The sequence below is a fragment of the Gossypium arboreum genome, chromosome 1 (assembly GCF_025698485.1).
Source record: "Gossypium arboreum isolate Shixiya-1 chromosome 1, ASM2569848v2, whole genome shotgun sequence".
Classification (NCBI taxonomy): domain Eukaryota; kingdom Viridiplantae; phylum Streptophyta; class Magnoliopsida; order Malvales; family Malvaceae; genus Gossypium; species Gossypium arboreum.
This window is the reverse complement of record NC_069070.1, coordinates 112,239,553-112,261,355: the sequence shown is the minus strand read 5'-3', so window position 1 is coordinate 112,261,355 and position 21,803 is coordinate 112,239,553. Positions and strand designations below refer to the sequence as shown.

Genomic DNA, 21,803 nt, shown 5'->3' with positions numbered 1-21,803 from the left:
CTAGTTTATGATCATCATTGTGATTAGGGTTAGGGTTTTGATAAAAGAATAATAATTTTGCTTGCCTTAGAGCAACATCCAAATCTAAACAAGAAAGATTGGGATTGATTAATCTTTTGTCCTCACAACAATTTGGTAGGGTATCCAATTTCTTGTCCTCACAACATTTTAGTTTATTTTATTGGTAATTTTTTTTCTGAGATGTAATAATTAGGGGAAGTGTCAAACAAAATTATTTTGCATCTTATCTTAGAATGATTAGAAGTATGATATTGGGAACTTGTAATATGATCCAATATATTATTGTATAAATTAGAAACAAAACGTAAGAGCAACAACTACGTAATTACTAATATGATAATGTTTAAATTAATTCTCTTTAATTTTTTGGGTAAATTATTAAAATAGTCACTTTTGTTTATCTTAGTTTATATTTTAGTTACTTATGTTTGAAATGTTACGTTTTAGTTACTCATGTTGTCGCATGGTAACATTTTAATTACTAAGCCGTTAATTGCCATTAACGGTATAACGATAAGTTGACGTGACACGTTAAATTATCATTTCAAACAAAAAATTTATGTTAATTTATACAATCGGTCCCTATAAATTTTCGTTTTAAGCAACTTAATTTTTTTCCTTTAATATTCTTTTAACTTTTCTTTTTTCTTTTTCTTTTTTTTTTTATCATTCTCTTCCGTTTCTCTCTCTGTTTTCCTCCCTTCTTCTTTTCTTTTAACGTAATTTTTTTATGTTTGTCATTTGTTAAAACTAGCCACTATACTTTTTTATTTTTTTTAACAATTTAATTTTTTTCGATTGAGGCAAGCTTGTGGACTAGTTTTAATAAATGGAAAATATAGAAAACTACGTTAAGAGAAATGGAGAAGAGAGGAAAACAGAAGGAGAAGAAGAAGATAATGGAAAAGAAAAAAGAAAAAAAGAAAGTTAAAAGAACATAAAAGAAAATAAATTTAAATTGCTCAAAATAAAAAAAATATATAGGGACTGATTGTAGAATATAACCTAAAATTTTTATTTGAAATGATGATTTAACGTGGCATGTCAACTTACCATTACACCATTAACGGTAGTTAATGGCTCAGTGGCTAAAATGTTACAACCCGATAACGTAAATGACTAAAATGTAACATTTCAAACATAGATGAATAAAATGTAACTTGAGACAAACAAAAGTAACTGTTTTAATAAATTATCCTTCATTTTATGAAAACATTTTCAATTGTTTTATAATGAGATGCATAATAGAAATTAAGAATATTGTCAAACAAAAAAAATCATATACTATAGCCCTATTCAAGTGAACGAAAAAGTAAAAAGAAGTAAAGAAATTGATGCAATTTGATAATATATATTTTTTCTCCAAATAGTATGTATAAAATCTGAACCAAATACATACTTTTTTTTCATAAAAGAAATTTGAGATGCTACTGTTTTCCAACTTGGTTGATTTATTTGTTTAATTTAATTAGGAAGCTTACCACATATATTAACGATAAAACTATCACGGACAACCTTATATTAAGAGTTAGATTGTATTTTATTTTTTATTAAAAATAAGTAAATTAGTCCCCATAAATTAGATCAAAAGCAAATTAAAATTTTCATTCATTTTAACTGTTAAAAACTACTCACTATATGTCAAAATAAGGTACATGTAATACGTCATATGTAATTATCTAATTATTTTATCAACCATCCTAATTTTAATAGTAAAAATTAATAAAATTTTTAACATGAAATATCAATTTACTTTTTAATCTTACGTATAATGATTAATTTATCTATTTTTAATAGAAAAATAAAATATAATTTTACTCCTACTACAAGAATCTCTATTACAAGAAAATTAATTAAAGCCGAAATAAAATTGACATTACCTCCTTTTATATAAATATATTGGACACATTCACCAACAAAGGACAAAAGAGTCATTCCAATTTTCCTAACCATTTATTAAAGTCCTTTTCCTTCTCTTTTCTTTTCTTTTTTCTTTTTTCTTTTTTCTTTTTTATTTTCGTCTCTCTTTTTCCCAATCTTTCTATGCATTCTTGGCTATTCTGAGAAACAAAAAGAGCAGCAGCGTCTATACTTTCGTATTTTCATTATTTCCCTTACTCTTCTCTATTTCTCATTCCACTTCAATCCATGATGTTCTAGTTTCAAGGGGATTACCAGCTGGGCTACTCCCAAAGGAAGTGAAATCGTATACACTAGCAGAAGATGGAAGCCTAGAAGTATTGTTGGATGGACCATGCTTGACCAAGTATGAAAACAGGGTGTTCTTTGACAGCGTAGTGAAGGCTAACCTTACCTATGGCAACCTCATTGGGGTGGTGGGGCTAACCCAAGAAGAACTATTCCTTTGGTTACCTGTTAAAGACATCATAGTAGATGACCCTAAATCTGGTCTCATCTTGTTTGACATTGGTGTTGCTCACAAACAACTCTCCTTATCTCTGTTTGAAGAACCTCCTCACTGTAAACCTCAAGGGAAACCATTCTCTTTCCTAATTTTCTCATCTTCCGAAACTGAAAATCTTTTCATTAAAGAAAGTAGGGTCATAGCTTCATTAATAGGATTTTTTATAACTTCATTTTGTTGGTGTGTTTAATGTTTAGATAAATTCTGATTTTGTGGTTAGTTAGGTAGGGTTATTATATTCTTAGTGAATAAAAATGTTTTTTTTTCTTTAGATTGTATCGATAAAAATGAGGTGATATTGATTTAAATTCAAACTTTTAGATATAATCATAATTTTTAAAAAAAATAGATTTTAGATTTTAATTTAATTAGACTTAGAATTATTTATAATCTATTTTCACTTGTAAATAAAAAAAAAAAAAAACGCATTTTAACATGCTTAAACTTACATTCTGTCTATGCCTAGTGGAAACTCAATCTGCATTACTTACTAACAAAAGAAAAAAGAAATTAAAAATCCGTTCAAAAAATTGAATTTAAAAATTTATGTTGCTAATTTTTTTTATTTGGTTTTTTAAAAGTAATTTGATTGATCTTAAAAGCGATTTTTTTATTATTTGGTTATAGTTCAACTAATAAAGTGAAGGTTGTTGCAGGGATGTTGAAGAATCAAGGGAGAAAGGAGAAAGGATTGGAGGCTGTGAGATAAGGGAAAAATTTCCAAGCAGTTTCAAACGTTTTTTTTTTTTTTTTGCATTTTTGTTCAATATATACAATAATTAATTAGGTTTTTCTTTATAAACAATTTTAGTTTCTGTTTAAGAGTTGTAAAGAAGTGTTTCTTTCAATCTGGCTTCCTAATCTTTTTCCTCTTTTAAATTGCTTACATTTTCTAATTAAAATAATTTTGTTTTAAATTAGCACAACAAATCATTTTAAATTTATATATTGATAGCCTTATTTTATTAGTAAAATAGTGAGATATATTACACTTTTAAAAAAACATAAGTTAATGTAAAATAGATAGACATGATTATCAATTTTTTATAAATTTGTCACCAAAATGTAGTTTACTTTCAAAATTTCTCTTTTTTTTAATGAAATCTTTCAAATAGAAAATTTGATCTTTTTAAATATTCAAGAATAAAATGATCTGAAATATATATTAATTTAGTATCAAAGTTAAATAAAACGTAATTCTTGTAAAAACATAATGTTAATTTAACATTTATTTCTGAGTAGTTTAATTCTTAACATTCTCAAATATTAAACCAAAAAAAAAAGAATTATTTACCTGTCAATTACTCAACCATTGAGCAAAGAAAAAGAAAAATGAAAAAGCCCCACTTCATCCTTCACCACCAAATTTTATAATTTTCCATTGCTGATTTTTATTCCTTAAATTATTAATTAAAACTTTATTTTAATCTTTCCTTAATAATATTTTACGCGGGAAAAGTGGGTTTACCATTAAACCAACCCACAAGCAGCTACGTGTAGCGCCGCATGAAGCATTTTTGCACCCTTTTTATTTCTTTGTTTGTTTGTTTATCTCTAGCTTTTGATTTTGTTTTTGGCATTTTATCATCAGTCTTTGCATTCCTCTTGGACTTCCCCCACCCCCCTTCTTTTTTTTCCATTTGTTAATTTTAGCTAAAATTATTTGATACAAATTTATAAAAAATTTTAAATTTCACAAGCAAATTGAAAGTGTGATTTAGTGTATAGTAAAAAATACAAAAATTTAATTACATTAATAAATATGATACTTGTCATATCTTTAATCCACTTATGAAGTCTAAATTTCTCCATTAATGATATATCAAATAATTACATTAATTCTAAAATAATAATTCATACTACATTAATAAATGTCATCTTTGGAAAATTAGATTACAGGCTGGAAAGTAAAAAAAAATGTAAATATGTATAATTTAAATATAAATAATTAGTTTACGCTAGAATAAAAAAATTCTACAAATGGATTTAAGAAATTATCATATTTTTTCATTTTATAATAACATATAGTAACATTCTAAAACAATAGTTTAAAAATATGTAAAAGTATATAATTAAAAATAAAAATTTCTTAAAAAGACAGGTAGTTTTTATTTTATTTGAATTTAAAGAGTAATTTTTTTCCCAAAATAAGTTGATATTTACCGAAAGACATAAATACTCGTTTTAGATTAACTATTAAATACAAATTAATGAAAATAAATATTTTAATCCGTCACCGGAATAGAGTTACGGAGTATTACCGGAGTTATCGATTTATTTATCAGATATTTCATTAATCCGATATCTTTTCTTTTCCATGTTCAAGTCTCGTATTCGAGTCATCCGGATCTTTATAAAGAAATTTGATCGTCGTTTTTATTTATTTCATGTTGTAATACATTCAACTAATGCTCTAAACAAAATTACCATTTTACCCCTAAACTTTTAATTAATGACCATTTCATCCTTAGGTTAAAATAAAATAAAATTCTTGCAATTTAATCCTTATTTCCAGCCGTTATTCTCAAACAAATTGATAACAACCCATGAATTCTATAAAATATCAGAATTTTCCATAATTTCAACACTTTTCAATTTAATCCTTAGAACATGTTTTTCCCTGATCTTGAGTTAAATTAATTATTTCATTCAATTTTGTAATTTTAAATAATAAAATAATCCATTTCATACAAATTGGTCATTTCTAACTTTTTTTTACAAAATTGCCCATAAAATTTTACTTTTATTCAATTTAGTCCATGAGCCTAAAACATGCAAATTAGCCATGCTAGCTGAATATTCATACATATTTTCCTCCTCCTCCTCTCCATTCCACATCCTTAATTTATATAACATGCAACAAGTAACATTATCAATAATTTCACTATTTACTTATATGTATATTCAAAACTGTCCATTTGCATCATAGTCACTAAATTATTTATATCTTAAGCTATAGAACTCGAAATTAAGATCCGCTAATTTTCCCTGAAACTAAACTTACATATATTATTACCATAAAATTTTCAGAATTTTTGGTTTAGCCAATAAGTACAGTTTATTCTTTAAAGTTACCTCTGTTCTGCTGTCTGACAGTTTCGACCCTTCTTCACTAAGAATTAATTATCTCATCATACGAGATTCGGATGATGTTCCCTCTTATTTATATTGAAAATAGACTCTTTAAGTATTTTAAACATATAAATTTAATCCCTTAATTATTTTTCTATATTTTTTGATGATTTTCCAAAGTCAGAACAGGGGAACCTGAAATTATTCTGACATTGTCTCACAAAACTTATTATATCTCATAATTTACAATTTCATTGCTTACATCGTTTCTTCTATAAGAAACTAGACGCAATAATATTTAATTTCATATTTTATTCATCCTCTAATTCAATTTCTAAAATTTTTTGTGATTTTTCAAATTTAGACTATTGCTGCCATCCAAAATTGTTTTAGTGCAAAATGTTGATTTTCATTTTGCCCCAAATTTCACAGTTCATACAATTCTGTCCTTACTTAATTAACCCCACAATTAAGCTAATTTTCTCAATTAATACTTTTCCTAGACATTATAAGTTATTTCATAACTATTGAAATTCAGAATTTCCACATAAAACTCTACAAACTCTTTTACAATTTAGGTCCCAAACATTCACTTTCTATTCAATTCTTTTAATAAAATCAGCATATAAACAATTTAAAGCTCTAATTCCATGCCAAATCATCATATACTTCCAGCACATATTCATAGAAACTTTCAATTTCTTTCATAGAATCAAGAACTAATGAATTCAACAAGTGGACCTAGTTGTAAAAGTCACAAAAACACAAAAATTTCAAGAAATAATCAAGAATTGAACTTACTTGCAGTAAAAATATGAAAAGCCAGCTTAAGGGAACTCTTCCATGGTGTTTTTGCTGATGAGAATGCAGAAAAATAAAGAGAAATATGAATAATTCCACTTTAGTCCTAGCTTTATTAAGTAAATTTTGCAATTTTCTAATTTTGCCCTTAATTCCCCTTATTTTCTTGCTATTTCATGCCCTTTCCGTCCAGCCCAAATAGACCTTGGGTCTATTTACCTTTTAAACCCTCTTTCTTTTATCATTTAAGCTATTTAATCATTTCCCACAATTTTATATTTGATACAATTTAGTCCTTTTTGTTCAATTAGCTATCAGTACTTTAAAATTTCTTGACGAAACTTTAATATTAACTTATTAACACTCCATAAATATTTATAAAAATATTTATGGCTCGATTTAAAATTTTTGAGGTCTCGATACCTCGTTTTCGATTCTAATTATTTTAATATATATATTTTTTAGTACACTATTCACTATTTCAAAATTTTTCCTAACTTCACATTTAACTTATACTCACTGAATTAATAATATTTCCTACTCATTTTTCGGATTTAGTGATCTTGAATCACTGTTCCAACAACATTGAAAATTAGGTTGTTACAACTCTCCCCCCTTTAGGGATTTTCGTCCCCAAAAATCTTACCAGAAGAAGTTGCTTTCAACACTCATAAAACACCTTTACTAACTTCTCATAATCACAATTTGATTTAACCTCGAATATCTTTTTCCATTCACCTTTGAATTCTAGAACACAATGTTGGAACATACTGTCAAAATTCTAAATTACCCTCTGAGGGACACATATACTCAACTGATCTGTCAAATGAAAACTCTGTACCTACTGAAATGATCATACAGATCTTTCTTTGTCAAATGAACAACCATAAACTAAATAACATTTTCCTTTCCGATGTTAATGACAATCCCAATTCAAAATCTATAATCATTCTATCTCATAACACACTAGTATTATCATTGACTGCAATAATCCTAAATGTTCTTAATGTTCGGCTTACTTGCTAACAAATAGACATCTGAACATGAACTCAAAAATATTATGTAATGCTCGTGCAATCACTAGTACATCAAACTCAAAGAAAGCCAGAAGAAAAACACTGCTTACCAACTCTGGACTTCCATCATAACAGAGATAATATATTTCCCGCATGTATAAAACAAAATCATAATCAGTAGAAACATAAGAATAGTCTCACATAAATTTTTACCATTAACTTCATTTCCAACATATTAAAATAGAATTCCAAAAAGATGAAGAAATGACGATCATAAACCGACCAGACCAATAGGGCTTTTGTCTAACATCATAATTAACTAGCATTCTCAAAACATCAGAACTCCACCAGAGACTGAACAACCACACACATATCTCTGAGGATAAAAGAATATATAGAATACCCAGAAAAAATGATCATATTCGTTTCAACTTTAACTATCACACACAGACATCTTTACTACTCAATTATCATTTTTTCTGACTAATTCTGTCATCATGAACCCCGCATCATTCCATTCACTAACAAAAAGCAAATCGGGAAAAATTTCAACAAACACATACTTCAGACATCATATCTGAATAAGTTGACTAGCCGAGGTTAACTTTTTCTTTAACCGTGACATTACGTAATCTGAATGATCTTTAGTTTCACATTTGTGAACTTATTCAACATAATTTTTTTTTTTGTAAATTTTCATTATAAAATACTACATTGGTAAGAGGGTGAGGTCGTAAAGCCTCTAACTGAGCTCTTACAAATACACACATATAACTTAGCGTTTATCATCAACATCATATCATCACAATTACATAATTCACTTCAAACAAATTAACATACATAATTATGTTACACGAACTTTTCAATTATCCATTTCAAACTAGTGTACTTAAACATACATTCCATGAATTTTGAGTAAATTTACTCATAGCATTTACTTAACCAAACAAGTCAGACACATAATATCATATGAATGCCACACAAACATAGATAAGCTTATCACAATATAAACTTTCATTTCATTCACGTTTCATCATTTCTCAACTTTTGATTATCTCATTTCGTACATTATCACATACATATCATGAATTTCTATTCATACATTTCTAAGTTCCTTCTCATCATAAGCACATTTCAAATATCTCAATATCACTAACTCATACTTCTCTTACTATATACATAATTTAACATTTAACATTTAATAATAAATAGTTTGAATTACAGTAATACAACCGTGACGTTGAGTACATTTATACTCAAGCTATTACCATAATTCAAATTATAAAACTATAATAAATAATAGACATCAAACATGTAACAATATAAGTCATATGTGTTAATTATGCTTTAATTTCATATCTCGACAATAGTCTGTCATCAAATAGCATCATATATCATCTATACTATCTTTAATCAATTCATGAACCTTTGGTTCAAGCTTTCAATCTCATATCTCAATTTCAATTCACATTTCAATTCTTAATTCCATTTTTTTTTTCATACTTTCAATAGTTCAACCGATCAAATTCATTTGATTTTCTCATTTCATTTATTCAACTGATTTCAATATCAATAATTCGATATTTTAGCAAATTCATGAACCTTTCCAAATCTCACATTTCATTTCAATTGAGAATTCAACTCATAATTTCTTTCTCATATTTTTTTTAATAGTACGAGCAATCAAATTTATTTAATTTTCTTATTTCAATTATTCACCCTATTAACAATCCAGACTTTGACGGATACACGGATTCCAACCTAAACACACCAGTACGGCACATAGTGCCTCATTGGCCGAAGCCGAAACAGTAACAGTAACAATAGCAGTACGGTACACAAAGTACCTCATCGGAACAAATCTGGAACAGTAACAGTACGGTAACAATATCCGACACACAAAGTGCCGAATCGGTAACGGTAATAGTAACAATATTCGATACACAAAGTGTCAAATCGGTAACAGTAGGCAGTATCTGTAACAGTAACCAGTACATAAGTGCCTAAAATACGACACATAAAGTGGCTGATCGGTAAAGCTGATAAATCCCATACTCTTCCAATCCTATGGCATGCTAATTATATCCGACTAGCCCGACAAGTAGGGAATTTAATTCTTATTTCAATTTTACTTAATATTCATATTTACCCCTATTAACAAGATTCAGACTTTGGCGGATATGCGGATTCCAACCAAACACACCAGTATGACACTTAGTGCCTGAACACTTCCAAATCCTATGGCATGCCAACTATATCCGACTCAGTCCAACTAGTTAATAGGGTATTCAAATCATTTTTCTATTTCAAATTCGCATTCAATTTAATCACAATTTCTCATATTTCAATATCCAACCAATACACATTTCAATTAATCATAATTACATTCCATTCAATTCAATTCAATTCAATTCAAATTCACTTTTCCACTTTCTAATCAAGATACAATTCAATATCAATACATATTTTAGATATTCACATATAATCATACTTGATTCAATTCCAACCACTTTTCAATCAATACACAATTCACATATTTACACATATTCATAATTTAATTTATTTTATTCAATTCATTTTTTATTGTCCAATCAAATTTAAAATCACTAATTTCTTTTCAATCAATATACATGTCAAATAATCACATTCAATTCAATTTGATTCAATTCCAATCACTTTTCCAATCAATTTACATTTTAATTTCAATTTCAATTTCAATTCAATAACAATTCACTTTAAAATTCACTTTCCAACAACATATTATCAAATATTTATCTCAATTTCATTCAATTCAATATTGATACTTAGATTAAAATTTTTACTTACTATACACATAAATTTAAATATAATATTTATTCATACCTTTATGAGTTCGGACTCATCATAATCATCTTTTACTCATATACTTGAGTATCGCTTTCAACATTATCGAAATTAGCTCGATTGGGAAACATCTCTATCTTTAAGTAAAACAAATCTCATCAAAGTCAGAAGATATCATACTATCACAAGTTGTGTAATGTATTTATAGACTTTACATGTACTACATTCGGTCCGAGAACCGACTAAACCTTAATTTTATTTTATTTGAATTTAAAGAGTAGTTTTTTTTCCCAAAATAAGTTGGTATTTACCAAAAGACATAAATACTCGTTTTAGATTAACTATTAAATACAAATTAATGAAAATAAATATTTTACTTATTTCTACTCACAACCTATCCCTACTCTTAAATAAATAAATAAACACATTTAAACGTGGTAGAACCCATTGCTTCCTTATTAACAAGAGATGATTTTATCTATTTAAAGTCATTTTCAAAGTCAGTAATACTAAAAACAATTTTTTGATATAAAATATTTTCAAAAGATTGACCTTGCATGACATGGTAGACCCGACAATAGTACGTATGAAGAGGCTAATCGGCTTTATTACTTTAGTTGTGGTGAAATTCTCGGTCAATTTCCATTTATCTTTGCTACAAATTTTCAATTCCAAAAATTACAAATGGTGTATTAAGGTTTAGTGCAAATCAAGCAATGTTACAACAAGAATTTGAAAACCTACAAAACTGAATTTCCATGAATTATGTTGGGGGGTGGGGGGGGAAGAAAAATTCTTTGGGATTTGTTAGGTTTTCCTGTTAAACATCACTACTAATATACAGGATATCTTCCTTTGCTATTTGCATCTTTCCTTTATCTTTCCTACTATTTGCTTGTGTCCGTTCTGGTTGGCCACGCTGGAAACATAATTTTCCAACAAGTTAGTAACTTCGTATCGTAAAGAAATTTGTAAGACAGCTCGAGAATGCATGATGCACATAGCCAATCCGCAAATAAGAGGATATGGGACCAACCTTCTTTAAAACAAATGCGAGGTATAAATAAGCCACCTCCCATTCCTCTGGAGATAATGTGGCTGGGTGTAACACAATCGAGAAACGAAGATAATAATTTATCAGTGTGGGAAAAGTTCAAAAAGAAAATAAAAATGCTGGAAGTATTTGGGAGACGATGACCTTACTTTGATCTTGGTTGCCATCACCTAATGCCCCAAGCCTCCTTATAAGCTCTATAAATTCCGATTTTTTCATGTACTCGTGCACAAATTCATGCGAATTTTTGACAAAAACTAGTTCAAAACCATACTGCAGAGGCCGATGCAAAGAAAGCATGAGTATGATAAATTTACGGTCACATAATAAATTATTATCCAAAAAACAATGCGAAGAGTTTACTTATTGAGACCTCCATGTCCTCAAAAATGAGTTTGGTGTGATCAGAATCATACCTCTTCTGCTAATGACTTGAAGAGATGGAAGGGAACAATCCATTCAGGGCAGTCAACAGCATCCTGCAACAAGACATCCGGATGGAACATATTATTCTCTCAAATTATAATACTAAAAGCAATAGGGTTCCCATTATTTGATATGAAAGATAAATCTCGAGAATAGGAATCATCAAAAACTGTACCTCTAAGTGAAACTTGTACTTGATACCAAAGGGGCTTGAAGATTTAAATTTCTGAACCATGTTATAAAAGTGTGTCAGAATTAGATAAAACTTGTAGTCAACATCAGTATCTTTCCAAAAATGTAGTTGCAAGAGAAATGTCATTTACTTTATCGAAAAATTCTTCATCAAATTGTATCCAGTAAACGTTGTTGCCAAAAGTCATTCCTTCAGCTGCATAGTTACAGTGAAAATAAATCAAGAACAAAAAAAAGTAGTCCAACATGCCAACAATCATAACTTTCAAAAATGGCAGGGAGGAAAGAAGAAAAAGCAGAAGAAAGCTTGGAATAATTTAACCATCTCATTGCTTTGCTAATAGGTCTACAGAAACCATAAAACTACATGATGTTAGTTACTAGAAAGACTAGCTTTAATCGTTTTAGGGTGTGCTTGGTTGCATTGAAGAATGGAGGGATGGAAGGAGGGAGTAGAAAAGTGAAAAAAAAAACTGAAACTTTCTACGTATTTTTTTTAAGTACAAGAACTATTAAAGCAAGTTGCAATAGTAAACCTTCTCGAAGCTTTTTGATTATCACATTGGCATCTGGCATCGTCCCGATGAATGTGCCTCTCGGACGAAGTAAAGCTGATATATTAGCCAGCGCCCGACGTGCACGTGCCTCTGTAGACCAGGAATAATGCATTGCAAACTGTAAAATCCAAAAGTGCCTCGTTATAGCCACATTTATGGTTCAGTCATATAAGGAGCTTGCATGAGAAAACAGCTAGTTTATAGCATTGGTAGCTCTTCTACATATGTAGAGTTCTATTAAAAATACTGTCAGAATACTAAAGATTAAAGAACTCCAGGCCAAACTTCTAAACAATATGTAATTAAAGACAAGGCGACAAATAGTTAAATAGCAATTTTATCGTAGGATAAAAAAAATACACTTAATAGTAGATTTTCCAAATTCCAACTATTGAAGAAAACATCAACAGCACTTCAGTCACCTGGCAACTGCAGATATCAAAAGGAGCATCATTTGCCAAAACTTTATCAAGACGCACCTGAAAATTATGAACTTGCAAAAATTAGAGCTATATCCTTCAATACCTGCTAAACCATGTACATCCTTAATAAGTTGGTCCTCAGATCCAATTGCCCAAATACATTTTGTTTCACTGTTCAGATAATTTATAACCCTATTCAAATTGACCATGACTAATTATGCCATTGAATGTGATAAGTAATCCAGAGAAGCAGAAACTATATATATGCTGGCCAGTTAATAATTTTCGAAGTTGCTACCAACAACGTCATTACCTCAAAACAATCCCCACATAATAGACGGGCAGGAAAAGTGAACTTTTTGTGACGTTGATGCTGGTCTGCATCACCATTATAACGTGTACGACAATCTTCTATCTGTGCATATATAGAGAATGCAAAATCAATATTGCAACTAGTGACATAAATAAGTACCAGAGAAATATTTAGTTTTCCTGCTGCTGTTTTCTAGTCTCTAATTTCCTTTTCAGGTATAGAAAGACATCTAGGCTGCAGGCTGTTAGTGCCTTAGAAGCACACAATTTATCCATGATTTTAAGCTAGAAAACATCTACACTACCATTCACTATTGCACAAGACTCATCTTTCAGAGAGCTGTAATTTAAAAATTATAACATGATATCATAAGTACAACAAATCATGCAACAAATAGTTCACATGTATCTATAAACAAATGCACTAATAGCATTGCGGTTAAAATGCTGCTGCTTAAGAAATTAGTGGCTCAGAACAATTATGATTAGTACTGAAGGAGGCCCAGATACCAGATAGGTTGACCACGGCTTAACTGAGCTACTAAATTGGATAAATGAGTAAACAAATAGGGGGAAACCCCAAGCATTTTAGCACTTTACCGAGCCTTCAGCTATATCAACACCAACATAATATTCAACTTTTGCTTTATCCCACTTGATGAGATCACCACCCTAAAACACATAAAAGCAAACCATATCACAAGGATCAAAATAAGTTGAATTTGGCAAAAAACAAGTAAGCTAAGTACAAATAAGGGTCCTAAAATACCTTGCCACAGGCAAGATCAAGAACGGCATCCCCTTTACGAGCATAAAGCTGAATCAAGACACTTTTAATCTGTCCAATCAAGAAGAAAGTGAATGACAAATGACTCAAAAATATATCCTAAGAGCAGAATGCAGTTCATGTGGTTCAACAACGTACCCAATTATTCAACTTCTTTAAGTGAATGATTGGACTTGCTTCTCGTTCTTCCAAAGTCTGATTAGTTCTTGCACTATAATGATCAGCTACTTTCCTAGCAAAAATCTTTGTGCTCTCATCCTCCGGAAATTGTGCATCACCTAATACCACAATACAATTTCAGCTTCTATAATAATTTTTTTTTCTACTGAATTCTGCATTATAAGCTGTAAAGCTAGCAATTAAAAACATTGGAATATTTTTCTTCCCTCTCAAATTAAACCATACGAACTTCAAAACCCAACTCATTAACCAAAAACAGAAAATACTGTACACAATTAAACCGGATCCTAAGAAACTTCCAGATACCGGAAACCTGAAGCTTTTTATTCAACACATATTTGGCAGCATAGATGTAAACCATTTAATACCACATTCTTAATAACTTTCATTTTCACGTAACAATCAAAATTCACCAAATTTTTTTTTTCGTTTTCTGAAATCTTACATAAACTTCAAAACTCATGTCACAAAAATCTGCACTTTAATCAAATAGCCATAAAATAAACTAAAAGAAGAATATTTCATCAATTTTTTAACCATATGGAAACTACAATTGAATAAAATATGAAAAACCCAAAGTTCATAACATACCTAATCACAAATGTAACCCATGAAAAGAAACAAATCCTAACAAGAATTTTACCTTCAGGGTTATGTTTGAATCGGGATTGAGGTGGACCTAAAGAGGAAGAGAGAGATTCAGGGAATCCACGCTTCATAGCCAAAATTATGAAATTAAAGGGAAAAAAAAGAGTTATAAATTACTTTTGAGGGTCCTCCAAGAAAAGGATCAAATGTATGATTGATTAGACCAGTTGTTTTTAAAAAAATTTGGGTGTAAGGTGTTTTTAGTAAAAAAAAAAAAGTGGGAAATTGCTTTGTTGGAGGGTTCGGTTTTTGTCAGTGGGCTTGGAATTGGATCAAAGGTAAAACAGATGGCAGACCTCAAACTGGATTTTAAATTTAATCGGTTTTCCTTTTCAATAAAAATTAAAAATATATATGAAAAAGTAAAAAAGTAAAAAAGTAAAAATAAATATGAAAAATAGGAAAAACGTGAAAAACATCAATTATATTGGGAGGCCTGACGAGTGACACTAATGGTTCATTCAATTAAAAGTAAAAATATATTGATGATTGATAAGCTGAAAATAAAGAGAAATAATAAAAAAAAAGGTTATAAACACGTTTGGGTGAGAATAGAGTTGTGCATGGCCGGGTCACCCGGTCCGACCCGAAGCCCTGTCCGAAATGTGAAAGGGTTTGGACAAAAATATATGATCGAAAAATGGACTTAGGCAAAAAACTAAAGCCTATTTAAAAAATGGGCTGGGCCTCAGGTAAGGATTTTTGGCCCGACCCGGTCCAAATTCATTACATGACAATTTTTTTTTTAAATATTATTTTATTATTATTTTCTCCTATTTTGCTACTATTTTACTATTATGTTGCTACTATTTTGTTGTTATTATTTGGATATTGAATAAAACTTATTTTATTGTTATTTTTTTATTATTTTAAAGACATTTGTTAATTTTGTTATTATTTTAGAAATATTTGTTTGTTAAGTTGCATCTATTTTAGTGTTATTTAAGTATACATATTTTTAAAATTTATTTTTAATTTGTTGAGAAATATTTATTTGATGTTTTAGTATTTTGATGATTTATATATATTTTAAAATTATATAAAAATAATATAAAATTAATATGAGCGGGCGGTCGGGCCGGGTTTTAATAATGAGATTAATATTTAAAAAATCATCTTCCAATAAAATAAATAATCTAAAAATTATAAAATATTATTAGCGAAGGATACCATCTCTTCTTTTTTTTTTTTAGAAAGCAAAAGGATACCATTACCCAGTAGATAGGTAATTTTTTTTTTCTTTTTTACAAATTTATTTTTGCATGTATTATCATCAATGGTATTGTGAAAACCTTTATTTCAATTACTGTGTTGTGAAAATTACTATTGTATGGTCATCTCTATTTGTAATGTTTGTACCAATTTAAAAATCTTCATCCCCTTCTCTTATGCAATTTAATTTCTTTCATTAAACAACTTTGAACATCACTATTTGCAACAAGGTCTACAACAAATGAAAGAAATAATCTGTAATGACATATAATACTCAATGAAAGATGTTTTTGAATTGGTGCAGACAATACAAACAAAGAAGGCCATTCAATAGTGATTTTCACAACACAGTGATTTAAATAAAGACTTTCAAATATTTTAATAACTATTTTATAACTTTTTGAAGTGAAACTTATTAATAATTTAATCACTTTAAATGTTGGATCCTGATAAAATTTATAATGATCTCCGTATAATCACATATCTCATACAAGCACACATAAAACCCTATTGGCATGTCAATCGTATCCTAATCTTTTACTAAATTCACACGGGCATCAATTATATATATATAAGCATTTCCTTACCTGCAATCATCTTACTCGTATATTCATACATTGTATTCAGTCACATATGCATTTTCATACCCTATACATTGTTCCATCACATAACAATCATTTATCACATTAGCACATATATCATTATTCGATCATAATCACATCCATAATCTAATTCATCATCAAATTACATGTACTACTTACCATAAAAACATGTTTTTTTATCCATTTATCATTTCACATAACATCCTTCAAATATTTTATGCTATTTTTCATTTTATTTATTTTAGTCCTATATTCCAATATCCCACATCAAACTCAATCAAAACAATTCACACTATCACCATATGCATACCTCAATGATCAATCAAGAAATTAACATATATATACAAGCAATTAAATCTATTCCAAATCATAAAAGTACAAATTGAGGTTTTGCGCATCACTCATCGATAGTTATAGTTTTTCCTTTCCCTCGCGACGATTCGATGTTGTCATTAACTAAAAATAATCACAAAACATATCACATTATCAATTTCTAGCCGAATTAGAATCAAATACCAAATTTCAAATATTTTCAAATTATTCAATTTAGTGCCTAAAACTAGGACAAGCATAACTTTCAATTTAAAGCTTCAGATTAAAATATGATTTCACCAAAACTCATTAGTGACCCGTTATTTTTTTATTCCTACCAACATTTCACAATAGTTTTGCATTTAATTTGATTTGGTCCCTAATATACTAAACTAACCATTAGCTTTACAATCTAATCTTTTTCTTAAACTAAGCTTAATTTCTAACAATTTGACACAAATTTCATTCAATTCTCAACAATGACAACTTCCAAAAATTTTAACAGTTTTAAAAATTAGTACATGGGCTAGCTAAATCAAAGCTCTCATGATCTCAAATTCATAAAAATTAATGAAAAATGGTTGGGGACTATGAGAATAGTTAGTTACAAGTTGTTAGTCTGGTACGTCTAGTGGTTAAGCTGTTAAGGAAAAGATAGTCAGTTGTTGACCTCTATAAATGTATCAATTGTATTGCTCAAGGGATTTTTAAGCAGAAATAATAATATTCATTTTCTCTTTACATACCTCTCTGAATCTGTTTATACCTGAGATTTCTTCATGGTATCAGTCGCCTAGTTCCTGGTGGTTGTTCGTTGCTCCGTGCGCATGGATCCGTCCGTTGATTCTCCACCTGGTGGTGCTTCCTCTGCTTTCTTCTCCAATTCTCGACTGGTTCATAGTTTTTCTCGCCATGACACAGTGAAATTGGATGAAACAAACTTTGTTCAGTGGCAGTTTCAGGTTCGCCTCATCGTTGAGGGTTATGACCTCCAAGGTTTTTTGGATGGCTCTGTGACTGCTCCGCTAAAGGTGGTGACCCTTCCTGATGGCACCATTGCCCCGAATCCCGACGCGATTCTGTTTACACAACAGGATAAATTGCTTGCATCGTGGCTCCTCTCTACGGTTAATTCCTCTCTCCTTTCTTATTTCATTTCAACTAAAACTGCCTGTGATATTTGGAGTGCTGCGAGTCACTTCTTTGCAGCGACTTCCGTTGAGAAAGTATCTCAGATCCGGCACGATCTTCATGTTGTTCGAAAAGGTGGATCCACGGTCAAAGAGTATGTGTCGAAGATCAGAACTGTTTGTGCACTCCTTGAGGCGTCGGGCTCGGCTGTGTCTGAGGCGGAAAAAGTAGAGGTCCTTCTTGGCGGACTTCCTCCTGAGTTTGACTCTGTTTTCATGTTCGTTTCGGTCTCGTCGGAGCCGTTGACGTTCCAGAAATTGGTGGATGTCTTGATGGCTTTTGAAAGTCGGCAAACGAGGGCTGCGCGTGATCTTCCGATGGTGGCAAATGTTGTTGAAGCTCCTACGACTGTGGATTGTAACTCGCGAGGTGTGCGTGGGGGCCGCTCGTCGACTGGATCTCGCGGTGGTCGAGGCTTCCGATCGAGAGTCCAGTGTCAGATCTGTAATCGCCTGGGCCATGTTGCACAGAGGTGCTATTATCGGTTTGACAGAGATTACGGGGGCTTTGATGCTGGAGCTTTGGCCGGTGATGGTCCCGCTCGTGCACGAGGATATTCACTGATGCACAATGTTGCAGGAGGACAGTGGGTCTGGCAGCCTTCTACTGCTGGTTATTCCCAGCCCAATTGGGCCGATTTACAACTTGGTCTGCATGGGGGCTCTTATGTGCCCCGATTCCATGCGTCTGGGCCTTATACTCGCCCAAGCAGGCCTGCTGGGGGCCACGAGGCCCAGTTTTGTGCTACTGCTCCTAGGCCAATTTTAGCAGGCCATATGCCTAGGCCACCCGATCAGCAGCCTGGTTTCATGCGTGGTTCTCAACCTGTGTCACAACAGTCTCCTGGATCTCCTGTTGCGAATTTTGTGCATGGTCCGACTGCTGCATCGGAGGTCCCTTGGCCTACGAAACCACGTGCTCGGGTCTTTGATGTTGATGATTCTCAGAACATAGGCTTGCCTCGTATTCCCGATTTTTGCGCCTCAGATTTTTCTGACTCGTCTCAATACGACTCGAGTTTTGGGAGTGTTGCCCCGTATGTGCCTACTCAAGTTGGGTCTTCATCCTGATACCCTGACTCCGGTGCGTCTCATCATGTTTGCCAAAATACTGCTGATTTGAATGCCTCTACTCCCTATTCAGGTACATCGGAACTTTTAATGGGCAATGGGGTACCTACTAAAATTTTATCTGTTGGAAATACGGTCATTTCTACAAATTCCAAGCTCTTACGATTGACTAATGTGTTATGTGTTCCGAGTATTCGCAAGAATTTGTTGTCTGTTTCACAGTTTGCTAAGGACAATAGTGTGTTTTTTGAATTTCACCCCACTTATTGTGTCATTAAGGACATCAAGACGCAGGAAATTTTGTTGCGGGGCCAAGTTCGTGATGGGCTCTATCATTTTTCGGTCGCATCACCTATCTCGTCTTTCATGGTAGCAGCGGTTCATAATGTTGATGGTCCAGCCTCTCTGATGATTTCTGACAACTTTACTCTCTGGCATAATCGACTTGGTCATCCGTCTGCCCGGGTTGTTAATTAGGTTTTAAATAAATGTGGAATTGTTTCTAGTACAAAGACTCTTTCTAATGTTTGTGTTGCATGTCAGAAGGGTAAATCTCATAAACCGCCATTTTCTAATTCTAATCTCGAGTATAAGGAATTGTTTGAATTAGTAACCGACTTGTGGGTCCAACATCATTGTTCGTGAAGGAATCAGATTACATTTCTTTTGTGGACATGTGTAGTCGTTTTACTTGGGTGTACTTACTCAAACGTAAGTCTCAAGCACTAGACTGCTTTTCTTGATTTCAACAAATGATAGCTACTCGGTTTGGGAAACGATTAAGAAGTTTCAAAGTGATTGGGCGGCGAATTTCGTGCATTTGCTTCCGTTCTTGCTGATCAAGGGATTTTACATCGCTTTCATGCCCTCACACTTCGAAAGCGAGAATGGGGTTCTTGAACGTAAACATCGTCATATTGTGGAAACCGGCTTAACGTTACTTGCTCAAGCTAATCTTCCTCAAATATGGGGTTATGCCTTTAGCGGTTGTTCACCTTATTAATAGACTGCCTACTCCTGTTCTTCAAGGTCAGTCCCCGTTTCAAAAGCTGTATGGGTGTGCTTCTCAATACAATCACCTCCGAGTTTTTGGTTGCTGTTGCTTTCCATATCTACGTCCGTTCTTACAGCATAAACTGGATTTTCGTTCTCAACCTTGTACGTTTTTGGGTTACAGCTCTCAACATAAGGGTTATTTTTGTCTCACTCCTGATGGAAAGGTTGTTGTTTCACGTCATGTTGTTTTTGATGAGAATCGGTTTTTGTCTTTGTCCTCGTCACCAACCACTGAGGATCAATCTGGGCAGACTGCTACGTATGTTCCAATTGTTCGACTATTCCCGTCCAACCCTCTGAATTCACGTGGCTATTCATCTCTTACTCCTGCTGCTTCCTTGTCAAATCTTGTGTCTGACTCTGCGTCTGCTTCTGTGGGTGCTCATCCTGTGGGTGCACAGTCTGGTTCTGATTCTCCCTCAATATCTGGTCCGTCTGGCGCTGCTGATTTGAGCGACTCACGGGATAGTCCTTCTGCGAGTCCATTGTCTTCCCTACCTTTAATGACGCCCCAGGTACCGGGTGATCCGTCCGGTAATACACATGCTATGGTTACCCGATCGAAGGCAGGAATTTTCAAACCCAAGGTTTTAACAGCTGAAGCTGCTGATTTTGAGCCTTGTTCTATCGGTGAGGCTCTAGCTCATCCCGATTGGAAGATTGCTGTTCAAGATGAATTTGAAGCTCTTCTGGCTAATTCGACATGGGATCTCGTGTCTTCTCCTCCTGACCGGAAGGTGATCGGGTGTAAATGGTTATTCAAGATTAAGCGGAATCCTGATGGGTCTGTTAGTCGTCGAAAGGCTCGTTTGGTTGCCAAGGGATGTTCACAGGCACCAGGTTGTGATTTTATGGAAACATTTAGCCCTGTTGTTAAACCGACTACTATTCGTGTCATTTTGTCTATTGCAGTTTCGAGACGATGGTCTCTTCGTCAAGTCGATGTGAATAATGCCTTCTTAAACGGGGATCTGGATACTGAGGTGTTCATGCAACAGCCTCCCGGGTTTGCTTAGTATGATTCTACTGGGCAACCGTTTGTCTGTCGATTAAAGAAGGCTTTGTACGGGCTTCGTCAGGCTCCTCGCGCCTGGTTTGATAAACTCAAGCGGTTCTTGGTGTCAATTGGGTTTGTCGTTTCTAAGTCTGATGCCTCTCTTTTCATTCGGATTACGTCTGAGTTTGTGCTCTATGTCCTGGTGTATGTTGATGATATAATTATCACTGGAAGTGACTCGTCTATTATCGCAAGTTTTGTTGACCAGTTAAATGCTAAGTTTGCTCTTAAAGATATGGGTGATTTGCATTATTTCCTTGGGGTTGAGGTTACTCGCTCCTCTTCTGGGAGTCTGCACTTATGTCAAACAAAATATATTCGTGACCTTCTTGCTCGTAGTTCACTTTCCAATGTGAAACCGGTTCTTACTCCCATGGTCAGTTCTTCACGGTTATCAAAGAGTGATGGCGATCCGTTGAGTGATGCTACTGAGTACCGGAGTCTTGCGGACGCCTTGCAGTACGTAGTTCTTACTCGTCCTGATATTGCTTATGCTGTTAATCGTATTTGTCAATTCATGCACAGCCCTACTACGGTTCATCTGATAGCTTTGAAACGAATATTGAG

The 21,803-nt window shown here is 32.3% G+C and overlaps 2 protein-coding genes across 2 annotated transcripts; one reads left to right on the top strand and one right to left on the bottom strand.

Annotated features, from left to right (window-relative positions):
- Positions 1-2,033: 2,033 nt before the first annotated feature.
- LOC108481894 (uncharacterized) lies at positions 2,034-3,294 on the top strand (the record flags this gene model as incomplete). The annotated part of the gene is made up of 2 exons (XM_017784962.2): positions 2,034-2,502; positions 3,103-3,294. Coding segments are annotated over 2 exons (522 nt in total), but the record flags the coding sequence as incomplete, so codon positions are not given.
- A 7,684-nt stretch (positions 3,295-10,978) lies between these two features.
- On the bottom strand, positions 10,979-14,874 carry LOC108482375 (mRNA cap guanine-N7 methyltransferase 1-like). Its single transcript, XM_017785506.2, has 13 exons — positions 14,732-14,874; positions 14,047-14,186; positions 13,891-13,959; positions 13,722-13,793; positions 13,123-13,224; positions 12,810-12,866; positions 12,367-12,505; positions 11,962-12,026; positions 11,814-11,864; positions 11,629-11,691; positions 11,362-11,485; positions 11,195-11,256; positions 10,979-11,077 (listed from the first exon to the last, which is right to left on the bottom strand). The coding sequence occupies exons 1-13, from the start codon at positions 14,805-14,807 to the stop codon at positions 10,979-10,981; spliced, it is 1,119 nt and encodes a 372-aa protein (XP_017640995.1). The 5' UTR covers positions 14,808-14,874.
- Positions 14,875-21,803: the final 6,929 nt, after the last annotated feature.